The sequence below is a fragment of the Macaca mulatta genome, chromosome 12, assembly GCF_049350105.2.
Source record: "Macaca mulatta isolate MMU2019108-1 chromosome 12, T2T-MMU8v2.0, whole genome shotgun sequence".
In the NCBI taxonomy this organism is placed as follows: domain Eukaryota; kingdom Metazoa; phylum Chordata; class Mammalia; order Primates; family Cercopithecidae; genus Macaca; species Macaca mulatta.
Window position 1 is genome coordinate 136,041,758 of NC_133417.1, and position 26,968 is coordinate 136,068,725.

The window sequence follows — 26,968 nt, forward strand, 5'->3', positions numbered from 1 at the left end:
GTATAATATATAGCTTTCTCCTCTTTTTTTTTTTTTTTTTTTTTTTTTTGAGACAGGATCTCGCTCTGTCACCCAGACTGGAGTGCAGTGGTGCAATGATAGCTCACTGCAGCCTCAACCTCCTGACCTCAGCCTCAGCCTCCTGAGTAGCTGAGACTATAGGTGCATGCCACCATACACTCAGCTAACTAACTTTTGTTTTTTTTTTTTTTAAGAGATGGAGTCTCACCATGTTGCCCAGGCTGGTCTCAAACTCCTGGGCTCAAGTGATCCACCTGCTGCAGCCTCCCAGAGTGCTAGGATCACAGGCGTGAGCCCCCACACCCAGCCGTAAATAGCTTTCTAATTGTGTTCCTGCCTCTCTCCTTCCTTCCTTATTTTTTTGGGGGGGTGGGGCATAGGGGGGAACAGCTTTATTGAGATATAACTTACATGCCATATAGTTCACCCATTTGAAGGGTACAATTCACTGGTTTTTAGTTTATTCACAGGTATGTGTAACCATAACCACAAGTCAATCTTAGGTCATTTTGTCACCTCACAAACCTGTACCCTTTAGTTATTCACCTCCCTTCTTTCTTATTCATCTTTTGCTGTCAGAATAGAATATGGTCTGAATTCAGATTTAAAAATCATACAATGATTTCAAAGAAAAGTATAAACTGAGGTACATGAAGAATTGTTAAGCGCTTTAAAACTTTGATCTAACCAGAGAAGCAAAGGAGGCTGAGGCCTCCTACTTAGGGTCACTGACGTAGAATCAATAGATAATGCATTCACAAAACCTATTAGGTATCAGATTCTTCCTGTCAAAGAGAATTGTCTGAAGAATAGAGATAGTAAAATGGAGTGGAAAACGCAATGCATGCAGATAGATTGTAAGAGAACACCTACTATTGCTAAATGATTTTTCTCTTGGCCCGGAAAAATTACATTCTGGGTTACTGAATTTGAGATTTCCAAGGCATTCCCGAGAATGAAGTAGTAACAGCAGGCTGGAAAAGGTAGACTCGGCTTAGCATTGATACTGAGTATGGTTTCATAATGGGATTATTAGGAGGATGGCTTACAAACATTTAGAAAAGTTAGTTAGTAGATATTAGTGTAGGCATAGTAAAAAGGTCAGACCAAATAACTTCATTTTCTTATGGTCAGGAAATAGGGAAGAAATAGTATAATTTAATTTTATCAAGGTATTTGACAGAAAAAACCTTTTGAATGTGACTTGGAAATAGTTGCATATATACATGACTGAGCAACCCTGCCCCAAGATTTGTAGTAGATCATTACTGAAAGGAGCATGATGATTCAGAGACATGAGGGGCTCTATTCATGCATCATTCCTTTCCAGCATTTTGGTCAATGATTGAGGCAGGTCATGGGAGACATGCATATGAGATTTTCATACGATACAAGTGGGAAAGCGGGTAGCTAATACATTGGATGTCCATCAGAATCCAGAGTTACTGCCATAATCTTGAATGATGGGCTGATGAGATTAAATTAAATAGAAAAGTTAAAGTCTTCATCGCAGTGTAATTCACCCCAGTTTAAGACTAACATTTGGAAAGACCTGTCTTTATCAAGCAGTACCTGTGAAAACCAAAGCCGTTTTGTTCACTGTAAGCTCTCTCTGAGTCAGTTATACAACATAATTGCAAAAATTCTTAAAAAGTAGCCTTGGGCTGCACTAACGTTTGTAATGGAGGAGTGGTGGTCTGGTGTCTTCCACATTGTACCGTTCTGGATAGGGCTGAATGTTAGCTCTGCCTTTCTTAGGCTAATCAAAGAACCTGAGGGGAGGTTTTCTGGAGAAGATGACAATTTAGGGAACATAGGCAGGCTGCCCTCAAGAGATTTATGTGGAAGAGAAGTTAAAATATTGCCTGATCTGCAGTATAAACCCAGGGCCAGCAGACAGTGTAATGAAGCAATGTTTGTCTCATAAATTTGTCTAACAGATATCTGATTCTGAATTCTGCTAATCCTGCATTACTGGACACTGGAAATATTTAAGGTAAAGTCATGTGATTTGGTAGGAAGGTTAGAAGGTTACATAACTGAGTACCATGAGACTATATGATCCTCTAAGTACTGTTGAACGTTGAGGTTTTGTGAATCTGTGCAAAGTAATCTCCTTGAAGTGTATTTCTGATCATAAATGCTTCAGTTTATATAAGTTTTTATAGCCTTTATGTTATGTCTCTTTAATACTCTACTTGGATCTCCTTTGCTGGTTTATTAACTATAAATCTTTTATTTTGTTTTTGGGTTTTTTTTTTTTTTTAAACTGGTTGCTTTAGGGCTTATAGTATACACCTTTAACTTACTATAGTCTATCTTCAGGAAATATACTGCTTCAGTTGTTATAAGAACCTCATCCCAGCACTTTGGGAGGCCGAGGCAGGCGAATCACAAGGTCAGGAGATCGAGACCACGGTGAAACCCTGTCTCTACTAAAAATACAAAAAATGAGCCGGGCGAGGTGGCGGGCGCCTGTAGTCCCAGCTACTTGGGAGGCTGGGGCAGGAGAATGGCGTGAACCCGGGAGGCGGAGCTTGCAGTGAGCCAAGATCGCGCCACTGCACTCCAGCTTGGGCGACAGAGCAAGACTCCGTCTCAAAAAAAAAAAAAAAAAAAACCTGACAACAGTATACCTATGTACCTCCATTACACCTCTTTGAGCTGTTGTTGCCATTTTTATTCTACATATACATAACCCCAGAATACATTGTTATTTTTGCTTTAAAGAGCCAGTTCTCGCTGGACGCAGTGGCTCTCGCCTGTAATCCCAGCACTTTGGGAGGCCGAGTCAGGTGGATCACAAGGTCATGAGATTGAGACCATCCTGGCCAACATGGTGATACCCCGTCTTTACTAAAAATACAAAAATTAGCTGGGCATGGTGGCATGCGCCTGTAGTCCCAGCTACTCAGGAGGCTGAAGCAGGAGAATCGCTTGAACCTGAGAGGCGGAGGTTGCAATGAGGTGAGATTGCGCCACTGCACTCCAGCCTGGTTGACAGAACAAGACTCTGATTCAAAAAGAAAAAAAGTTAATTCTCTTTTAAATAAAAGGGAAATTTTTGTTTAATATTTACTCACGTTACTATCTTCATTGTTTTCGTTCCTTTGTGAAGAATCATTTTTCTTCAGCCAGTAGAACTTCCTTAAATATTTCACAAAGTACAAGTCTCTGGTGATGAAATAGTTCTAGTTTTCTATGTCTCAAAAACTCTTTATTCTGCCTTTGTTTTTGAAAAATATTTTTGCTGGGGTATAAAATTTTAGGATGACAATTTGGTTGTGTTTTTCAGTATTTTAACAGTGTTCCTCCACTATCTTTTGACTTGCATCATTCCTGTCAGGAAGTCTGTTGTCATTCTTTGATTCTTTGTCCATAATATTTTTTCCCTCTGGCTACTTTTAAGATTCTTTCTTTAGCACTGAATTTAAGCAGTTTGATTATTCTATGCCTTGGTATTGTCTTCCTGTTTCTCATGCTTGGGATTTTTTAATGTTTTGGCTCTATGGAATTCAGTTTTCATTAAATTTGGAAAACATTCGTCCATTATGTTTTCAAATATTTTATCTGCCCTTCCACCTCCTTTGAGGGCTGCAGTTACACATCTGTGAGATTGCTTAAAGTTATCCCCTGGCTCACTAATGAGATGTCCCTTCTTTCCCCTAAGTTTCATTTTAGATAGATTTTAGGCTCTATGTTTGTGTTTACTAACCTATTATCTACTGTCTAATCTGCCGTTAATCCCATCTGGTATAATTTTTGTCTTAGACCTTGTAGTTTTATTTCTCAGTGTTTCAGGTGTTTTTTATGCCTTTCATTCCTCTACTTATCATGGTACATTTTTCTTAAATATATTGAATACGGTTGTAGTAACTATTTTAATGTCCTTGTTGAGTAATTCTGCCATCTGTGCCATTTCCACAGCTGTTTCTGTTGATTAGTTATTATTAGTCGTGTTTTCCAATTTTGGTCCTTTCCAGGATTTCTGTTAAGCTTTGTTGGGCAGGACCAGATCAGAGTTTGGCCTAGGATTAATTTTGTATGCCTACTGAGGCAAAATCTCCTGAGTACTTTGCTTGATGACTAGTGAATATGAGGTTTTCCATTAGGCTGGTAGGAAACAAAAGCTATTTCCAGCCCCATGTGAGCTCCAAGGTTCTGGTTCCTAGCCTTGGCTACTTTCCTTACCCACATGTGGTTATCAGGACTCAGTTGAAGACAGGAGTGGGCTCTGCAGGGCTCTGCCATGCTCTGTCTGGGCAGCTGTCTCCTCTCTGCCCTGTAAACTCTAGTCTTCTTGGCCTCCCTGGGTTGCCAGTTCTGCCCATGGAGACTACCACCTCTTCTGACTGGCTTCCCCCTCCCTGTGCTGTGGCCTAGCAAAAAAGTAGGGTAGTTATGAAGTACCCCTCATTTGTTTTCCTTCTTTCAGGGATCACTGTCCTGTACTGCCTGAAGTCCAGTGTTTGAAAGTCATTGTTTTGGCCAGGCACGGTGGCTCACACCTGTAATCCCAGCACAAGTTGGGCAGATCACTTGAGCCCAGGAGTTTGAGACCAGCCTGAGCAAGATGGCAAAACCTCATCTCTACTAAAAATACAAAAATTGGCCTGGCATGGTGGCACATACCTGTGGTCCCAGTTACTCAGGAGGCTGAGGCAGGAGGATTGCGTAAATCCAGGAAGTTGAGACTGCAGTGAGCTGTGATCACACCACTGCACTCCAGGCCTGGGTGACAGCACGAGACCCTGTCTCAAAAAAACAAAAAAAGTTATTTTTATTAGTCTTTTTCATGGGAAAAGGTAAATCTCGCCCTCCTGTCTCTTGAGCGGAAGTAGAAGGTCTTTAGTGACTTTTTAATCTATCACTAACACCTGAGCTTTGCACTCAGCCATTTTCTGCTCTCTCCCTTATTTCCTCCACACCTTTTCTGCGATAGGACTTGTACTTTCCCTTCTCCCTCATCCCTAGCTCATGCCATTCCTTATTCTCCATACTTGCTTGACAGAATCTCTTCATTCTTGGGAATCAGCCCAGTTGCCTCTTTGGTGATGTTTCCCTCCCACTTGAGGAAGTGAACCTTTTCCCTGTTTTGTTTCTGCCATACATAAACATGGTTTTCAGTGTGTGGGTGTCTGTTGTGCACATGCTGGCTCCTGTGGAGTGTGCATGTTGGTTCCCATGTGCATGCATACATAGCGCCCAGCTCCTGAGGGCGAGGATGGAGCTTGCCCACTTTGCTTCTTGTTCATAGGTCCGTGGGTCTGTAATATAGAGAGGTGATTTGACAAATTTTGATGTGTTATATGTTTGTTAAAATGAATTTTTTTTTCTCCTCTTCCCCAACTCCTCTCTCTAAAATTAGGCTACAGAAGAAGTTTCCAAAAATCTGGTTGCCATGAAAGAAATTCTGTATGGCACAAACGAAAAAGAGCCTCAGACAGAAGCAGTAGCTCAACTTGCTCAAGAACTCTATAATAGTGGGCTCCTTAGCACCCTGGTAGCTGATTTACAGCTCATTGACTTTGAGGTAAGAAATTAGTTTCTTATTTTTAAAAAACAGTACCCTACACATAATTCATCTCCATACGTTCTCTCTTTTGGAACATTGTAAGATTATTCTTGGGCTCCTGACTCAGGGTTACTGACCTCTGTCAGCATGCCTGGGCTGCCTACCTGATTAGCAGAGCAAAGGCAGGAACCTAGGGGTGTTTCAGGCTTGGGACAGGATTCTTCCCTGTTTCATCACATTGGACGTGTAGTTTCTTAGATGCTCATTATGCCCTTTCATTTAGGTTGTTTTAAAAAACAACTGCTCATTAGAGCACTGTAGTACTCTAATAATTCACTGGCCCTTGACTTTCAAAGAATAAACAATCTAAAGACAACTATAGAATGTTAGAATTTCAGAGGAAAATACAATCATAGAGAACTATCCAGTTATGTCTCTTTGTTACCTGTTAATTCATTACAGCCAGAGACCATATGTGTTTTGTTTGCTTAGCACTGCTTTTAAATTTTAAATTAGTATAACATTTAAGTGACAGGACATTTATACACAGTCTGAATTTCTGGCTTCTCTTGAAAAATTTGATTCTAGCAATATTGGGTATATAGTCCTACTTGACCCTTCAGCTAGGGCACAGTAGCATCACAGGGCATCCACACCTGGGTTTGCTTCTCCTGTCTCAGGCCCATTTGCATCTCCTGCCCAGCCCTGGTAGGCATTTGACATTGTTGCCCAAGTTAATACAGTTGGATCATGCTATGTTAAATATTTAGTGAATTTAACAGTGAGAATAATGATCCTGGAGACCATCTGAATAGTCGCGATGTATATATGGTAATGAAGCTAATGAAGCGCCGTGGCTCTTTGTCATCAGTGTGCTTTGTTTTAAGCCCCAGTGTTTGTCAGCCTGAATGAGTGGATGTCTGTACAGGTGCTTGAAAGACAGGTACATGTTTCAGAGGAGAAAATGACAGACATATAGTCAGATTAAATTTTGGAAAAGGATGCGAAGGTATGGTTCATAAGTTGAGTATAATACTGATAATAAAGTAAAATTTTATTTCTGTCCTACTGTAGAGCGGATAGAACTGCAGTGTTTCCATTTTATAGCTGATTTCATCTGTTTTTAATAATATATCAAATTCCAACAGCAGCAATTTTTATTTCCTCTGCAAAGTTGGGGATGTAGTGGAACATCTAGGTTCCTTCTCCTTTGTCTGCCTCCACCTGACCTGGACACTGAATTTAATATTTATGTGGAACTTTAAAGACATCAGCTTAAAAGAAAATTGTGCCCTTAAGGCTGGTTCTTAAAGAAAGGCTGGTTCTTAGAGGTTGCCTTTACTGCTTCTGAGCTAGTGCAGGGCCCAGGATTATCTCTCTGTTTGGCTTTAGATATATCCTGGAAAGCTAGCATTTCACTCACTCTCCTGTGGGCTTGTTAGCCTTGTAACAAGTGACTGTTCAGAAATGCTGCTTGGAGTCCAGTTCTCCATTTGTTGATTTCTTGTGCAGCTTTCTGATTGTAAGATTCACTGGAAGGATCCATCTGTTTTGTACAGTAGTGTAATGAAGTTCTGATCTCTGAACTACTGTATCATGTGATTCTTAGTACCTTCATTGTTAATCTATATAAAGTCTTCCCTAAATAGGCCTCATTTAATTAGAAGATAGGTCTACTTTCCATTAAAGCCCAGTTTCATACAGAATTCTTCCATTTTTAATGTAGTGGCAGAGTATATTTTCCTCTCCTTCCATCACTATAAAAGGAAAGCACATATAGTGTTCCCAATGTAAGCATCTTATTTGTAGCTGCTTGTTCCATTTGGGTGGAATTCAGATCCCTTAGATTGTTAACATATTGCAGGGTTTTGTTTCTCATATCAGAGTCAGCATGATCCTGAGACTTAGAAATCGTTGAAATTATATGTGGAATATAGTCAACCCATTGTTGTTTTTGTCAACACATTGTTCATGTTAAAAATAGTACACTAGTAAACTTAGAATATAGAATTACAAATGAAGAGATAATTTAATGTCTATGAATGTGTTAAAGTCAGATACTCAGTCGTAACAATAAGTACAATGGCCTTATTCGAGTTCATTTGGGAGGGTGAATGGGCATTTTGATGTTTAGTCAGGACAATATGTTAATGATTGTATTCCTAATAGGGCAAAAAAGACGTGGCTCAAATTTTCAACAATATTCTCAGAAGACAAATTGGTACAAGAACTCCTACTGTTGAATACATCTGCACCCAACAGAATATTTTGTTCATGTTATTGAAAGGGTATGTACAATGTAATAAAATTTGTATTCTCAGTTGAACATAAAGGAAAGGTTGCCTTGGGAAAAAAAACAGGATGCTGAATGTGGGAGGCATTTTCTCTGTAGTTAAGATTATTTTTTCATAGATTTTGAACACCTCTCCCTCCTTGAAATCCAACCTGTGAGCAAAATTGAATTTGAAAATGCCCTACAGGTGGGAGTTTAAAATTAGGTGAATTCTGAGCTTTTAAATTCACAAATCCAGCATGACTGAAGGAAAAAATAGTAATTCTCTGTGGTCTTATTTCTGTTCTCTAGGACTTAAAAAAGTTGGATTTCATTGAAGTATCAGTTAAGTTATATATTGAAAGACATCTCCTTTGGACATAATATGCACGCCATAAGGCAGTAAAAGCTGCCTCTTAAATGGAGCATGGATTATCTACAGCTTTACTTTGTTGAGTCAGCAAAGTACATGTTTATGAAGTAGTGCCCTTTGATCTTTACCTCTCTGTGTCCACTTACTAATCCATATAATTTGGTATTTCACAGTGCATCTTCCTGAAATTACTACTGGTCTAAGCAGGCATTAATGTTTGGGGGTAGTCTTGTCAGTTTAAAAGCAAAAAAAAAAAAAAAGCCTAAAAACCGAACCATAGAACCAAATGCCCTTCTCCCTCATCCCTGAGCCTCATTGACTGGCAAGGTAATGTCCTGCTGTTTCACACCAGAATTGTGTGCCAGCCCAGGGTATGGTGTGCATCTGTTTGTCCCAGCTTTGGTGGTGGTCTGTTCTATTAAGTTGGTGGGCAGGCATGTTCCTGGCATGGCTGTTGGTGTGAATCAGCTTGCTCTACTCCTCCTGGCTTTATAGCTTGCCTCAGTCTGATTCACATCTCTGCGGTTTAACACTTCCCCCAAGTTCAAACTTGTTTAGACAAAGTGTGAGTCAGTGCCTGTGTTGCACGCCAGCATTCTGTTTCCCTCTTTCTATTTCTAACCATCTGTGTTACTTCTTCAGATTTTGGGATACAGAACTTTTGGCATCTGATTTTTTGTTGTATCAATTCAGAGTTGTATGTATAAACATGCAGTGAGTAGTGTGAAATTTTGGTGATCTTAGAGCAGCCTTCAGGTGCCTTTGTGTGTTTTTAAAGCCCATATTTCCTTTTCCGTAGAAACCAAGGATTATTAAAATCAATACATTAGTTAACTCTGCCGACATTTTTCACTTCAGAGTAATCAGAGGCATGATATGAATATTGTTAAATGGCCTGTAAAGAAAGACTTTTGAGATACAATTTATAGTTTAGAGCTCTCACCTCTGCTGGCCAGAGCGGACACTTCCAGCCAGGAAGTACCATGGAGAATGCAACTGGTGGATCCACCAGAAGCTCCTGTGCGCCTCCTTTGTTGTGAAGAATGTACATACAACACTTACCAGTTCCGCCGGGAGCGGTGGCTCAAGCCTGTAATCCCAGCACTTTGGGAGGCCGAGACGGGCGGATCATGAGGTCAGGAGATCGAGACCATCCTGGCTAACACGGTGAAACCCCATCTCTACTAAAAAATACAAAAAACTAGCCGGGCGAGGTGGCGGGCGCCTGTAGTCCCAGCTACTCGGGAGGCTGAGGCAGGAGAATGGCCTAAAACCTGGGAGGCGGAGCTTGCAGTGAGCTGAGATCCGGCCACTGCACCCCAGCCTGGGTGACAGAGCAAGACTCTGTCTCAAAAAAAAAACAAAAAAAAAAACCACTTACCAGTTCCTACCCTAAACCCAGCTTCAACAGTTAAAGTTCTGTCATTCTTGTTCCTCTAGTCCTTGCCCCCTTTTTCCTCTGACACATGACATCACCTCAGTATGCATCCCTAGTACACAATACAAAACACAGTATAACACAGTTACGATACCATTTGCCAACCTAATGTCGAATGCCTGATTTGCAGATTTCCTCAATTTTCACAAAAATGGCATTTTACAGTTAGTTTATTTCATATTACTTCCAGGCCGGACATGGTGGCTCACGCCTGTAATACCAGCATTTGGGAGGCCAAGGCAGGTGGATCACTTGAGTCCAGGAATTTGAGACCAGCCTGGGCAACATGGTGAAAACCCCACCTCTACTAAAAATACAAAAATTAGCCTGGTGTGGTGGCGCACACCTGTAATCCCAGCTACTCGGGAGGCTGAGGCACAAGAATAGCTTGAACCCAGGAGGTGGAGGTTGCGGTGAGCCGAGATTGCAACACTGTGCTTTAGCCTGGGTGACAGAGCAAGACTTCGTCTCCAAAAAAAAAAAAAGTTACAAACAAGGTCCACAAACTGAATTTGGTTAATGTAACTCTGAGCTCTCTTTTAATCTGTAATAGTTAATATTATGCCATTTCTTTGTTGAAGCCTGGATTGGTGGTTTTGTAGAAAAATCATGTATTTTAGACTTGGCATTCCTGTTGCTTCTGTAACATGTTCCACTATCCACTATTGATTTAAGTGGTGGATAGTTAGATCTGGCTTTTTTTAAATTAGATTCAGATTCACTTTGAGGGGGACAGAAGTTCATGGATGGTGCTATGTGCTTCATATTGGGTGGCACTGGTTATCCCACTGCTGGTGATGTTGGGATTGACCAGTGGATGCAGGTGTTCTCAGTCTGTGATCCGCCCATTACAGAATTCTCATTGACCTTTCGCCTCCTGGTTTTAGTTTCCATTGAGAATCATTGCCTAGATTCAGAATGGCAGTTTCCTGATTCTGTTATTTCTTCTTCATATAATTAAATTGTTTTTATAAAGAAGAACCTTTCCTCCTTGATGACTTAGTTATCCCAAAATAGTCTCATTTTTTAGTATAATCAGGTATTATTTTTTAGTATAATCAGTTGGTGACCTGGCCACTTCCTTAGATAAGTATTGAGTTGTTTTAAGGATCATTATACACTCAAGTTTTTGTCTTTTTAAAAATTACATTTGATATGTCTCAGTCGATTCCAGTCATTACTTTCTTGTGTCCAAATTGCCCCATCTTTGGCCCTTGGGAGCTCCTTCAAGTTGGCTTCTGCGTTCTTTTGGCAAGACCCCATCAGTCTGTGATAGCTTCCTTGCTTTCTGGCGTAGGATGACCATCTTGCTCATTTTGTATGAGTCCTGCCAGACCTGGAAACAGCCATTTCTTCAAGGAGCACTGTGAACTGCATTTTAAGATTTTTGTACCTTTGTTGATTAATTTAAACTGCTTCCATACAGTGTGATTATCTTCTTAGGCTGTAAGTACTTCTATGGTAGATGTTTATTTGGGGGGCCATGTTGCTAATATTAGCATGCATTTGAAGTCTTATTGCTGGTGTTAGACTGCATTTGGAGGCGATTTTTTTTACTGGCAGTTTACATGTTAATATGCTGTTCACTTTAGTGCTCACAGGTTATACAGCATAACTGTTTGCCTTGTACTTGTTTATGGTTTAATCATTTAGACAAGCTTGACAAGCCTCCATCAAAACCTGCTCAACTTGTTGTACCAAACTGTCTTACCCTTGTCCTTCCTGCCTACTAAAGTTCAGCAAAGATGAATTGTATGATCAGCCATTTTGTGAGCAGATATTTCCATCAAGTAAGAGCCAGTCAGCATTCTAGCTGCATGCCTCCACTGATGCCAAGGAGTGTGGTTTTATCTTGTTGAGGATCTATGATGTGTAAGAGGACACCACTACTAGATAACAAATGAGTACTACAGGATTTCAGAGGATAAAATGTGGTTTGAGTTAATAAGGCAAGGATTGATAAAAGGATAGGACTTAAGATGGGAGTTCCTACTAGTTTAGAATTTACATAGGCAGAAAAGAGAGAGAAGGCATCCTAATGGCATATGACTGGGAACAAAGGTATAGGGGCAGGAATGAACATAACATGATTGGCAGCAGTAAGGAGAAAATTTGAAAGTTGTATGGCAGGGTGGGAGGTGACATTGTGCTATAACAGGAGATCTAATGAGGGGAAGACTGGACAGTTAAGTCCAGAAGTTTGTGTTTATTTGATTAGCTAGAAGAAATCATTTTAAGCTCCCAAGCTGGAAATGCTGTTGATACACTTGTGTGTTGGGTAGATTTATTATGACAGAGCTTGAACAAAGATGCTGGCTAGGAAGCATTTGCAATTGTCCGGGTATGAATAAATGTAGCAGTGGGAATGGATAAAAGCAAATGAAACTAAGATAATCAGAGAAACATTTTTTAAAGCCTTTGAAGGCTTTCAAAGCCTAACATTGAAGGTGGGAAGATTTGGAGTAAAGAAGGAAAGGTTTAGAACTGGGCTGTCCAATATAGTAGCTTCTAACCACATGTAATTAATTGAAATTAAATAATATTTACGATTCAACCCCACAGTCACACTAGACAAATTTCAGGTGGTCAGTAGCTGTATATGGCCAATCTCTCCATAATGAACAGCACAGATACAGAACATGGAAATTTCTGTTAAACCTGGTTTAGAACTGGATGACTGAAACAAAATAATGATGCCAAATTATAGAAATGAGGAAGCAAGCGGGATGGGGGTGATTTTATGGAGGGGGATGAGATTTGATTTGAGACACGTTGAGTTTATGGTAGCGCTTTAACGGAAGTTGTCCACAGGCAACAGAAAGTGCCTAATTCAGGAGTAGACATGGAGGTGGGGTTAGTAGTCGTGGTGGGAGCCATGAGATTGTATGGGCTTTCATTAGCAGGTTGTGGGATACAGGTAAAGACCTCAGCCAGGCAAGAAATAGGAACAGTCAGAGAGATAGAAAGGAGAGAACCGTGAAATGTTTTATTTTCATTTGGTTTTTTACAGCCTGTCAGGACACTTGAGTAGAAGACTCTATTTAGCCAAGAGGGAATCTTTGCTGGCCCGTTATTTATTTCGCTAGTGTGTTGGGAAATGGAATATGACTACAAGAAACTAGAGGAGAATGTGAGGTGGAAAGAAAGCCAGTGCATGCAGCTTGAGAGGAAGTAGAAGAGAGCGATGTGTTGGAGGGGGCGGAAGAGGCCAGTCAGAGGGCTTGTGCACATCCGAAGGGGAAATGCCTCTTGCTTGGCTGAGAGGTGTCTCTCTAATGGCAGGGGAGGAGAAGCCAGAGACATGGGGATGAGCATAGGGAAGGCTATGTGTGGAGAGCTGACGAGGGGGGGCCGCCTGCTTCGTCGCCCCTGGGCTCTCTGATGGGGACCCTTAGTGAAGTCCTCAGGAGGAGGCTTATCAGCTTGGTGGTGTTTACATGTGGCTGAGAGACTCCAAGTACTATCTTAAGTATTGAATTAAAACAACAAGGTATAAATTCTATATATTTATAGACCTATTTAGAGACTCTGAATTTGGGGAAATAGTTTGTCTTCTGTGTTTTGATTTAGCTTTTGGTTTTTCTGAGTGTCAAGAGCACCATCTGTAAAAGCTAACCCCTGTATAGAGTTATGGTATGACCCGAAATACCTCTCTTGAAATCTTTCAGCTTAAATAATGAACCTTTAGTCACACAGTCACTCGTATGGCTATTTTTCTTTGGTTTAAGGTGGTCATCACCAACTAGTGTGTGTTTGCACTCTGGAATCAGTTTACCTGAGCACATGCTCTACAGAAATACCTTCTGTAATCTGCGATGGTCATTTAGTTAGGATACATGTCCGAAAACTTTCTGCCCTAAAAGTTTGAACTGTTCAGTGTTGGAGTTTTGAAAGAGCAATCATATTTGTTTGTTTTTTTTATTTGTTTGGTTTTTTGTTTTTGCAGGTATGAATCTCCAGAAATAGCTCTAAATTGTGGAATAATGTTAAGAGAATGCATCAGACATGAACCACTTGCAAAAATCATTTTGTGGTCGGAACAGTTTTATGATTTCTTCAGATATGTCGAAATGTCAACATTTGACATAGCTTCAGATGCATTTGCCACATTCAAGGTAACATAAAAACTGTAGAATTCTAAATATGCTTGAAAGTCAGATTAACAGGTGTGCTATTTTTCTAAACCTTCGTTGCCCTCCTAAATCTACACGTGGCTGCCCTCTAGTGGGAAGAGAAAGATACATTTTATATGTGTCTGTGTGAAAGAGGTATATGCAGTAAAGTCACAGCTTTAAAAGGGTGGAAAAGTTAGATTCTAAAATATATCTAAAAGACAAAAGTCCTGTGTGGTCAACATTTTACTTTGCTGTTAAATTATAATTAAGTATGATGTACTGTACAGCATGTGTAACAACCAGGTTTTCTCCTGTGTTGAAACATTGTGTAGCAGTTTCTTTGGTTAAGCACCAGATGAAGTAGTTGGCTTCTGTTCAGGTTTATGTTAATTTGGAATATACACTTCATGAAATATTAGGACCACATTCAGGACAGAGATACATTGTAAATAGGCCTGAGGAAACAGTGGATTCACCTCTCCCATCTCTTGCTCACACTGGATCATGTCTATTAAATGTAGTACGTGGACAGAATCACCTACACTATTCACATCATAATGTATCTTCCCTGCTCCCCCATCTGCCTTTCCTCCCTTGGTGTATATTTGTATAAATTAAATACATACATGATGTGATATCACTGTACAACGTGTAGATTCTTGTTTTGAGTTACAAGGTTCTGTGCTGTTTACAATCTATGAATAAAGCAGGAGTCTTTTACAATGAGAGCAAGCCTTTGTAGATTACATTCCCTTATATAAGTTGCCTAACCTTATGAGTAAATATTTAGAGCTATTTTAATATAAACCAGTACTTGCCAGGCGCAGTGGGTCATGCCTGTAATCCCAGCACTTCAAGAGGCTGAGGCAGGGGGATCACCTGAGGTCGGGAGTTCGAGACCAGTCTGACCAACATGGAGAAACCCCGTCTATACTAAAAAGACAAAATTAGCCGGGCGTGGTATCGCATGTCTATAATCCCAGCTACTCGGGAGGCTGAGGCAGGAGAATCACTTGAAAGGCAGAGGTTTCAAGTGGAGGCGGAATCACTTGGAGGCGGAGGTTGTGGTGAGCCAAGAATCACGCCATTACACTCCTGCCTGAGCAACAACAGTGAAACTCCGTCTCGAAAACAACAACAACAAAAATACATATATATATATATGCGTGTGTATATATATATACATACACCAAAGAATACACACACACACACACACACACCAGTATTTAGCATACTGATATGCAGACAACCATGCTCAGAAACCATGAACACTATCACAGTGAGAAGTGGCCACCTTTCTTGGAGGGTTCAGTTTCATGATTTTGAAGAGCCCCTGAAATAATGAGAACACACTTTGGTCTCTGGGTGAAATATGTCCCACCTCAGTGAATGAATGCCCTAAAGATAGGATGAAACCTGGGGACCTGATCATTGATCATTAGGGTTTTACCTTGAATGAGAATCAGGTCATAGTATGAGAGGCCCCCAGGGATTTATTGAATGAGAATCAGGTGATAGTGTGAGAGGCCCCCAGGAATTTATTTCCCAAAACTCTTAAAAGAGGGAATCAAAAGTCTCAGGTGAGGCCCCAGATACTTGTATGTAAGTGTACAAAGCAAAACAAAATGAATTTGAGATTATAACATAGAGTGGTCAATATGATGTCTTAGGTGTCACCACAGTTGGTGGGCTAGGACTCATGCTTATAATACATCAGTGGAAGGTTATGCCTCATTCAGAAGCAGCAGACCCACCATGAAGGGCAGTGTAGCAGCACCAGGTGTCAAGCAGAGAGACCCCTGTGTGGAAGGACAGCCAGGAGCCTGAGGGCGGCAGCACTCTGGGCACATGAAAGTGAGGAAAGAGGATTGAGCAGCAGTGGTGTGGGAGAATGCAGCAAGACGCCTGACCCTGTCAGGATGTGAATGACATGCTTCTGGCACAGATGGCAAAGGTGGCTCAGAGGTGAGAGAGATGTTCTGACTACGTGCTGGAAATGGGATTTGCAGTGAGTCTTGTCTGGCCTGGCTGATAATTTCATTTCAGTTAGAGCTACTTCTTTTGATAATTCTCACCAAGGAGAAAATGACAGTGAGGGATCACTATGGGTAAAGCAGCCCTCTCAGGTCATGGTAGCCAGAGAGGGAGACTGGGCAGCCAGGCAGGTCACCCCTACTTGATAAAGAGGAAGCTTCATAAAACAAGGTAGTGTCCTAAGGGTGAGCTCTGGAAGAGAAAGCACTGGGGAGCCGGCCTGGACTGTGCATCTCAGGTGCTCTTGATGGCATGGAAAGGAAGGAGCTGAGAGGAGAGGCCCCCAAGAAGAGGGTTCTCCAAGAAACAAGATTAAGCAGAGTCTACAGCCAACACAACACATGAGAGAGAGGACAGACCTCCTATTGTAATCTCAGGGTGGCTAAACTAGCAGACAGGTGAAAGTCACCTTCCTACTCCTCCCTGAAAGAAATTCCAGTCAGGGAAGAAAGGAAGACCAGCAGGAACAGCCTCACAGCTGTACACCGGAGGCACTGACAAGGAGGGACGCGGAGCTGCTCCTCTCCTGCCTTGCTGCTAGTCTCCTCTTTGCAGAGAATATTTTTATAATGGAAAAGGAGAATAGATCTATGGTTCATGCTTTCCTTTGAGAATGTGGCAAGAGCGCACTCCCGGAAAATGTGCTCTACACACAAAAATTTCCAAATACATGTGGCTCACCCATAGCTCTGGAACAGGTGCTGAGTCTTAAAAGGAAATTAAAACTGCTCTAGGCCAGGCACGGTGGCTAACACCTGTAATGCCAGCACTTTGGGAGGCTGAGGTGGGTGGATCACCTGAGGTCAGGAGTTCAAGACCAGCCTGGCCAACATGATGAAACCCCATCTCTACTAAAAATACAAAAATTAGTTGTGGTGGCGTGTGCCTATAGTCTCAGCTAGTCAGGAGGCTGAGGCGTAAGAATCCCTTGAGCCCAGGAGGCAGAGGTTGCAGTGAGCCGAGATCACGCCACTGCATTCCACCCTGAGCGACAGAGTGAGACTCTGTTAAAAAAAAATGCTCTAAATATGTCCAAAATGCATAGCTTGAATAAATGGATACTCAGTAAACCAGATGGCCAAATATTTGTTAATTTTTTTTCTTTTTTGAGGAATTAAGGAGATGGGGAGGGGCATTAGAAAGCCAAAAATATGTTTCCAATGTTCTAGAATAAATGAAGGTAGCTTCCCCAAACTGCGCCTGTATAACGTTCTAGAAAGTATTTCTAAAGAGATGGTTTCTGCCACTCAAAACCGCACAACTACATGGAAACTGAACAACCTGATCCTGAGTGACTGCTGGGTAAATAATGAAATGAAGGCAGAAATAAAGATGTTCTTTGAAACCAATGAGAACAAAGACACAACGGTACCAGAATCGCTGGGACACATTTAAAGCAGTGTGTAGAGGGAAATTTATAGCACTAAATGCCCACAAGAGAAAGCAGGAAAGATCTAAAATTGACACTGTAACATCACAATTAAAAGAACTAAAGAAGCAAGAGTAAACACATTCAAAAGCTAGCAGAAGGCAAGACATAACTAAGATCAGAGCAGCACTGAAGGAGATAGAGACACAGAAAACCCTTCAAAAAACCAGTGAATCCAGGGAGCTGGTTTTTTGAAAAGATCAACAAAATGGATAGACCGCTAGCAAGACTAATAAAGAAGAAAAGAGAGAAGAATCAAATAAACACAATAAAAAATGATAAAAGGGAGATCACCCACTGATCCCACAGAAATACAAACTACCATCAGAGAATACTATAAACACCTCTACACAAATAAACTAGAAAATCTAGAAGAAATGGATAAATTCCTGGACACATACACCCTCCCAAGACTAAACCAGGAAGAAGTTGAATCACTGAATAGACCAATAACAGGCTCTGAAAGTGAGGCAATAATTAATAGCCTATCAACCAAAAAAGTTCAGGACCAGACGGATTCACAGCCAAATTTTACCAGAGGTACAAAGAGGAGCTGATACCCTTCCTTCTGAAACTGTCCTATCAATAGAAAAAGAGGGAATCTTCCCTAACTCATTTTATGAGGCCACCTGATAACAAAGCCTGGTAGAGAGACAACAAAAAGAGAATTTAAACCAATATCCCTCGTGAACATTGATGCGAAAATTCTCAATGAAATACTGGCAAACTGAATCCAGCAGCACATCAAAAAGCTTATCCACCAAGATCGAGTTGGCTTCATCCCTGGGATGCAAGGCTGGTTCAACATACACAAATCAATAAATGTAATCCATCACATAAACAGAACCAAAGACAAAAAACACATGATTATCTCAATAGATGCAGAAAAGACCTTTGACAAAATTCAGCAGCTTTTCATGCTAAAAACTCTCAATAAACTAGGTATTGATGGAATGTATCTCAAAATAATAAGAGCTATTTATGACAAACCCACAGCCAGTATCATACTGAATGGGCAAAAACTGGAAGCATTTCCTTTGAAAAGTGGCACAAGACAGGGATGCTCTGTCTCACCACTCCTGTTCGACATAGTGTTGGAAGTTCTGGCCAGGGCAGTCAGGCAAGAGAAAGAAATAAAGGATATTCAGTTAGGAAAAGAGGAAGTCAAATTGTCCCTGTTTGCAGATGACATATTTAGAAAACCCCATCATCGCAGCCCAAAATCTCCTTAAGCTGATAAGCAACTTCAGCAGAGTCTCAGGATACAAAATCAATGTGCAGAAATCACAAGCATTCTTATACACCAGTGACAGACAAACAGCCAATGGAACTCCCATTTACAATTGATACAAAGAGAATAAAATACCTAAGAATCCAACTTAAAGGGATGTGAAGGACCTCTTTAAGGAGAACTACAAACCACTGCTCAGTCAAATAAAAGAGGACACAAAGGGAAGAACATTCCATGCTCATGGATAGGAAAAATCAATATCATGAAAATGGCCATACTGCCCAAGGTAATTTATCGATTCAGTGCCATCCCCATGAAGCTGCCAATGACTTTCTTCACAGAATTGGAAAAAACTACTTTAAAGTTCATATGGAACCAAAAAAGAGCCTGCATTGCCAAGACAATCCTAAGCACAAAGAACAAAGTTGGGGGCATCATGCTACCTGACTTCAAACTATACTACAAGGCTGCAGTAACCAAAACAGCATGGCACTGATACCAAAACAGAGATATAGACCAATGGAACAGAGCAGAGGCCTCAAATACTACCACACACCTACAACCATCTGATCTTTGACAAACCTGACAAAAACAAGAAATGGGGGAAAGGATTCCCTATTTAATAAATGGTGCTGGGAAAACTGGCTAGCCATGTGTAGAAAGCGGAAACTGGATCGCTTCCTTACACCTCATACAAAAATTAATTCAAGATGGATTAAGACTTAAATGTTAGACCTAAAACCATAAAAACCCTAGAAGACAACCTAGGCAATACCATTCAGGACATAGGCATGGGCAAGGACTTCATGACTAAAACACCAAAAGCAATGGCAACAAAAGCCAAAATAGACAAATGGGATCTAAACTAAAGAGCTTCTGCACAGGAAAAGAAACTACCATCAGAGTGAACAGGCAACCTACAGAATGGGAGAAAATGTTTGCAATCTATCCATTTGACAAAAGGCTAATATCCAGAATCTACAAAGAACTTAAACACATTTACAAGAAAAAAATCAAACAACCCCATCAAAAAGTGGGCAAATGATATGAATTGCCCACTTTCAAAAAGTGGGCAAATGATAAATGTGTCCCAGCGATTCTGGGACCCAACAGACACATGAAAAAATGCTCATCTCTGGTCATCAGAGAAATGCAAACCAAAACCACAATGAGATACCATCTCATACCAGTTAGAAAGGCAGTCATTAAAAAGTCAGGAAACCACAGGTGCTGGAGAGGATGTGGCGAAATAGGAACACTTTTACACTGTTGGTGGGAGTGTAAACTAGTTCAGCCATTGTGGAAGACAGTGTGGCGATTCCTCAAGGCTCTAGAAATAGAAGTACCATTTGACCCAGTGATCCCATTACTGGGTATATACCCAAGGGATTATAAATCATGCTACTATAAAGACACATGCACACGTATGTTTCTTGTGGCACTATTCACAATAGCAAAGGCTTGGAACCAACCCAAATGTCCATCAATGATAGACTGGATTAAGAAAATATGGCACATATACACCGTGGAATACTATGCAGCCATAAAAAAGGATGCGTTCGTGTCCTTTGTAGTGACATGCATGAAGCTTGAAACCATCATTCTGAGCAAATTATTGCAAGGACAGAAAACCAAACACCACATGTTCTCACTCACAGGTGCAAATTGAACAATGAGAACCCTTGGACACAGGGCGGGGAACATCACACACCAGGGCCTGTCGTGGGGTGGGGCATTAGGAGAAATACCTAACGTAAATGATGAGTTAATGGGTGCAGCAAATCAACACGACACATGTATACATATGTAACAAACCTGCGAGTTGTGCACATGTACCCTAGAACTTAAAGTATAATCAAAAAAAAAAAAGAAAAAAAGATGGCTTCTGAGCATTTTGGAAACTGTACCCACAGCCATCGTGGATTCACTAAGAGGAAGTTCAGTCATATTGATCTCATAGGTACTGGTGGATTGGGGGAGTAAAAGAGCATGGCTGCCTGCGTTCACACCAGCTCTGCTGCTGATTTAACCTCCAGTCTCTTCATCTGTTAAGATGCAGGTAATAACATGACCATATCAGTTGTTACCTTCACACAGTGTCTGTGCAATAAACATTAGCTGTTAGAATTACTCCTTCATCACAATAAAGGATATGCTAGATGTTGTATAATTCTACAAATCTGTTTTCATAGAAACAGTAAAAAGGCTGAGCTAGATGGAGTTTCGGTATAGTGATTCACAACCAGTTGTATGTTATATCCATACACTACTTGCAAGTAAATTGCCGTCACCCTGCAGAGAAACTTCTAGTGAATTTCCACGGGGCTTTCCCCACCCAGCTGAACGTTTTTATTAGTGACTGAAATAAAGGGTGACACGGCATAATTATCAAATGTGTAGATGTTAGCCATGAAGGTAAGGAGAGCAGATAACAGAGGACCCCAAAACTTAGAAAGGTTAGAGAGATCAGAATATAGCAGGATGAAGTTAAATGCAGTAACTGAGGTCTTCCACTGGAGGACTCAACTGTATAAAATATGGGATGGAGGAATAACAATAATTAATAGGAAATGAGATACTCGTATAATAATTACTAGAATGTAGATAATTTCATATCATACTCAACCCTAGGAAGGAAGTGTTGTTATTACTGACTTTACAGATGAGGAAAGTGAAGCCTAGAGATTTTGACTGAAATCAGACAATAAATGGGGAAGTCAGACTTTGGACCCAGGCAGGCAGGCTACCAGAGCCCACTTTGAGTAAACAATTTTGAATACCTCCAATACAATTAAGCAGTATGGTAATGCATCCCCCAGAGCTCCATGTGACCAGGTAGTATGTAACCTAAGGAGCTAACTGATAGTCTCACTTTGCTATGAGCTTATCAGGTAACAACACATAAATGTGTTCCATTCCAGGCGCTACACTTTAAGAGGCACATAGACAAATAGATGACTTTCAGAAGACAGTAGTTGGTGAGGGAGACTCAGAACCCTGTCATTCGAGGAGTGGTTAATAACAGGAACTGGACGTATTTAGCCTGGAGAAGAGAAGACTCGGTAGGGACCTGCCATGAGAGCGCTACTTGTATTTGAAGTGGGGTCCCATAGAAAATGGACAAAACATGCATCTGTCGGCTCTGATGGTTCCTGGAAAGTACTTGGGGATAGGTCTGACCCTAGCACAGGAAGAACTTTCTCACTGTAAGAGCTCCAGAGGTGAACCACACAACTGGGAGAATTGAGTTCCTTGTCCTTAGACATAATCAAACATCAAGTAGGAAATGGGGCCAAATGGTTTGCCAAGATGAATGTGAAAATAAGCCCCCTGGGTTAGCAGGATTTCTTCAGGGATCCCAGGGCTGTCTTAGTCACATGATGTTTCGGCCCAAACTCAAGCTTTTAGGAAGCTTTTAAATTCAGCCCACCCTAAAAGTTGGCTGCTCAGTCTGCTGGACTTGGGAAATGATCCCTAGTCTTTCTTCCATTATACAAGGGCCTGCCATAGACTGGAATTCAGATAGATGGAAGATCAGGAATCCTTTTATTCTCACCTCTGCTGACTGACCTTGCAACTCTGCTGTTCTGGGGTCACATGCACCTTAAACTTTGCAGGTCTGCATGCCCTTTGCCCATTATGTTCTATTCTGTTGGTCTACACGCAGCCCCTCCCACCCACACTCACACCAGTTTGAGCCGTCCAAAGTTTTTGGCTGCAGTCACTAGGCTAAGGTTCCTTATCTGTCGGTAGATAGAGGCACTGCTGATTGTCCTCATCTCCTCCTTTTCCCAGCTTAGTATTCACCTTTTTCTCTGTGCTGGCTGTTAACAGTTGCTCTTTTCCTACTAGTGTTTTACCCCCCCCAACCCCCTCCCCAGGCCTTTGAATGACCCTTTTTAACAAAGGGTTTTCATCCTGTTATGTACTGGGTCCAACTGCTCCTTGGGCAGACTCTGAGTGCCCCCTTTCAATCTCTCCTACCCCAAAGCCATTGAGATTTGATTTCTGGTTGGCAGCAGTTTCCTGAGTTTCCAGATGATAACACATAGAATCTCCCCTATATGGGAAGATGTTAGAGGTCCCCCTTTGCATGGCCCATCTGTGAGCCTCTGGCTCCTTTTGAAATACCTTGCAGAGTGAATACTCGCTTCACTCAAACTTTCAGTAAAAATCTGTTGTGCAACATGTTAACACCTAGAGGGCCTTTGCTTTATAAAGTAGATACTGTCTTCCTACTTGTTTCTAAGAATCCAACCCCAGTTGAGAGCCAGTGTCTCTCAGGACCCTCCTGCTTGGCATTCCCTTCATTATGTTATGACAGAACAGTGAGCAGCAGGTTCCTTCTGCTATACTTCCTCACACTGGCCTCCAGAACGATTTAGTCGCAAAAAGGTAGAAGCAACACTGTCTGACAGGGATCCTGACACATGAATTCCTAAGTTAACATACTCATTTGTTATTCACCAAGATTGTCAGTGCCTGCTCTGTGCCAGGCACTTATGTTACGTTATATGTTATGTTATGTTATGTTATGTTATGTTATGTTATGTTATGTTATTTGAGATGAAAGTTTCACTCTTGTTGCCCAGGCTGGACTGCAGGGGTGCGATCTCGGCTCACTGCAGCTTCTGCCTCCTGGGTTTGAGCGATTTTCCTGCCTCAGCCTCCTGAGTAGCTGGGATTGCAGGCATGCGCCACCACACCCAACTATGTTTTTGTATTTAGTAGAGATGGGGTTTCACCATGTTAGGCTGGTGTCGAACTCCTGACCTCAGGTGATCCACCCACCTCAGCCAGGTGCACTATTCTTTAGGTGTGGGAGATTCAGCAGTGAACCCTACAGACAGGCATTGCCTTGTGGCACCTCCACAAGCAGGACACCAGCCATAAACACACCACAATAGTATGTTAAATGGTGCTGTCCGTACTTGATACATTCTCCTCATGTTCCTCTCTCCTTTGCATCTGTGACCCCATGGACCACAGTAGGAAGATAACAGAAATTCTCTTACCACTTTCCTCTTCTCCTTCACCTGGAGGGGAAACGTTGTAGCACTTCCTGCCAAACTCAAGGGTACTCAGAATAAACTCCACGTTTTCTAATATGTCCTGTTGAATCCTCAAGGAGAATTTGGGAAAAATTGGGTAGGTCCTTCCTGGGCATCCCTGTTATAATCAGGAAATATAACACATACCCTATCCAGCAGTTTGAGCAACTGTAAATATTTGGGGTGGGGTTAGAAACCTTCTCAAAAGCATACTTTGAAGATTGCTGAATGTGATGTTTTTCCAGACATGTTCCCTGATTTCATTGGTTCATTCGTTGATTTATTAAATATTAAGCTCTTACTATGCGCTGGGCACTGCATAGGTGCTGGAGATTCAAAGATTAATAAAAATAGACATGATCCTGATATTTACGGAACTTACAGTGTAGTATAAGAGAGACTTGAATCAAATAATCCCACAACCAGTGTAAAGTCACAGCTATGTCTGGTGCTTTTGTGCTGGTGACCAATCAAGAGGAATCGAGGGCCGAAGAATGAACATTAGGTTACCAGGCAGTGGGGAAAGCCTGTACAGAGGCCCTTTCGGGAAGGACTTTCACAGAAAGTAGGTGACAAAAGAGCTCCCTGTGGAGTCTGGGACCTGACATCTGGAGTGAGCTATGGCACTTCCCTCGTTTGCTTGACCATGGGGCATTCTTAAAAGCATTTCTCAGAACCAATGTTTCATTTCAGCATACTTCAGGAAACACTAGTTCTTTGTAGTAACTTGGGCAACCTTCAAACATAAACAGGAACGAAAACTAGGAAAGTTGGTTGGGAGAAAGGCGATGATTGACACTATCTGTAGCAGTGGTATGAAGGACCTTGATCCATTAGTTTACCAGCTACTAGCCAGGCCTTCCTGCTGTCACTCGTTCCCATTCTCTTTCCTACCCAGTGAGACCAAGGCTAGTCCTTTGTTAACGTCTAGGTCCTGGAAGGCAGGGATCATATCTTTTTGTCTTTGAAGCCCTAGCACCTAGAATTTTACCTGGCACATAGTAAGTATTTCTGAATGATTGTTCCTTGGGAAAGCTGTAGAGTGAGGCATAGGTTCTATTTCATGGTAATACAAAATCAGACTGGAGGTTCACAGTCATTGTTAATTCTACATTATCATGCCAACATTCTGCTTACCTAAAACACATTCTGCCTCTGAAAAATTTGCATTAGCTATGAACCTGAATGTGATTGAACTTAGGAGGAAGAAAATAGAGCCTCTAATCCTTTTTCTAATAAAAGAAATTTCCTCTTTCTCCACTAGGAGCGCTAGGTGGGCGTGGAATTGTTTGATACTTGACCACTACTGTTAGCTTTGTTTTTGTGTGTTTGTTTTTAAATAACCAGCCCACTTGGGGAGTGTTAACTTTAATTTAACTACAATTCCTTATTCTTTTTCTTTAGCGTATATTTCCATTGCCTTTATCATTTTTTCCTTCTAAGAGCTATAGATCCATGATGACTCATCATAATCACTAAAATTGCAGTTCCAAATAATTAATGATTTTATTTTGCTTTTATAGAATCAACGTTTTTAATACAATTCATGCTGAAATGTTAAGTATGGTGATTTTTAACAATAGTTTTTATTAGATAAAATGGTGTGGAATGTTTTAGGATTCTCTTTCTTGAAAACTTGGAAAACAACTGTAAACTTTCTTTTTTTAGGATTTACTTACAAGACATAAATTGCTCAGTGCAGAATTTTTGGAACAGCATTATGATAGAGTAAGTATATGAAATATTATTTTTAAATAATAAATTGTAACTTGTTACCAGAAAGACTTAAATTAGGTTTTTGTACTAGAATATTTATTTTGCATATGTAATGTTTATAAATGGTGCTGTAGTTATTTCTCTTCTTAAACAGCTTATAGAATATTACTTGGTCAGAAGTAGATATTTTTGATTGACATACTGCCCTTTGAAGCTTTTATTGCTTTAAAAGAGGAAAAGAAAGCATTTTGCTGCTAAAATGATAGTAAAGATAGTGGGAACATTATCTGACTTTTTAACTTTTCCTTCCTTTTCCATCAGTTGCCCCACATTTCTGCTGCATACAAATAGAGAGAAAGGGAGGCAGCAGCTGATAGGATGAGAGCAGCACTGGCCAGAGGGGACGGGAGCCCGGCTCTGCTCCTGCTCTACTGCTCACTCCTTTGTGGCCATGGCCAAGGCAGTTAACCGCTTGGGGACTTAGAAGTCCGTCCTTATTGTAAAATGAGGACATTGGACTAGCTTGTCGGTAAGGTCCCTTCCAGCACTGAGTCAATGTCAGATGTTCCTGGTAATAGTGTCCTCCAGAGATTTGTCAATGATTTCCAGAGTGCTTGATAGCTTGATTTCCCTAGACCCCCACAACTGCCTCTAGGGCTGCCGTGTGAAATGATGTCTTCCGCTACTGCCAGTTCTGTCAGCCTTGGGAGGATCTTCCGCAATACCCACAAGCACTGTTGTGATGTACTGGTTTAACTACACATCGCTGAAGATTCTGATAGGTGCCCTTAGAGAGGTTGGAAGAATGACAGTCCACTTAAAATTCCTGTCTATCCTGCAAGATTTGGTTTAGATTTTAATTTTTCTACTAGTTTAAATTTTTGAAATCCTAAGTATTATTAATACTTCATTATTCACTTTGCTGTTCAAATACATTATGAGATTCTTAGAGGCAAAAATCTATGCTTTCTCATTCTTTTGTTTTTTTTTTTTTTTTTTTCCTGTCTTTTTCCCCTGCCCTCCACTCCCAGTAAGAACATAACACAACACTGATCACACAAGTCCTTCATAAGTAGCCTCATAAATGGCTTAAAAATTGCTGGTCCTTTATTTTTATTTCAGCTCATGTATATTTCGATATGGGTGTGTTTCTTCTTGTATGTTCATTGCTTTAAAATGGCAGCCCTGTCATCATCAGGGTGTTTTTACAGTAGACAGAAGCATGGACTTGAGCCTTGGACTGCCTGGATTCTGGCTGCAAGTCTCAGCCCTACCATGGGCTAATAAGACTTCAGCAACTGCCTTCCTGCACCCTCTGTGCCTTCAGGGTCTTCCACCCTGAAGAAGGTTCTTCATAGTACCTGTCTACTGGGATCATCATGAGGATTAGATAAGAATGCATATGTGACATGCATGGCATAGTGTCTGGAACACAGGAAGCATTTAGTAAACGTTAGCTCATTTATCATCACCACAAAGATTTTTCAACATACTAGTAATTTAAGGCCTACCAGAGACACAGACCAGCTAATTTCCAAGACATTTGCTACAGTGAAATCTATTTAATCTTGCAGTAAAATAGCTTCCTACATGTTGTTAATAGATGACATCAGTTAGCAGGATTTTAGAAAAATGTATGTGAGGCAATTTATAAATATATAGAAAGCAATCAGATCTTACAGAGGGAGAAACCGTGGGGGATGTGGGTAATTCAAAGCCACAGGTGAGGTTATTACACCAAAATGCATGCTCTAAATTCTGGTGCAATTTGGC

General features: G+C 41.0%; 1 protein-coding gene across 10 annotated transcripts in view; it reads left to right on the top strand.

Moving 5' to 3' along the window:
- The window catches only part of CAB39 (calcium binding protein 39), a 105,111-nt gene that overhangs the window by 69,234 nt on the left and 8,909 nt on the right, over positions 1 to 26,968 (top strand). For all 10 annotated transcript variants that reach the window (XM_015111248.3, XM_077956483.1, XM_077956480.1 and 7 more), the window contains 4 exon segments: positions 5,390 to 5,554; positions 7,706 to 7,824; positions 13,566 to 13,734; positions 25,148 to 25,207. In XM_015111248.3, the coding sequence (XP_014966734.1) occupies positions 5,390 to 5,554; positions 7,706 to 7,824; positions 13,566 to 13,734; positions 25,148 to 25,207 (513 nt within the window).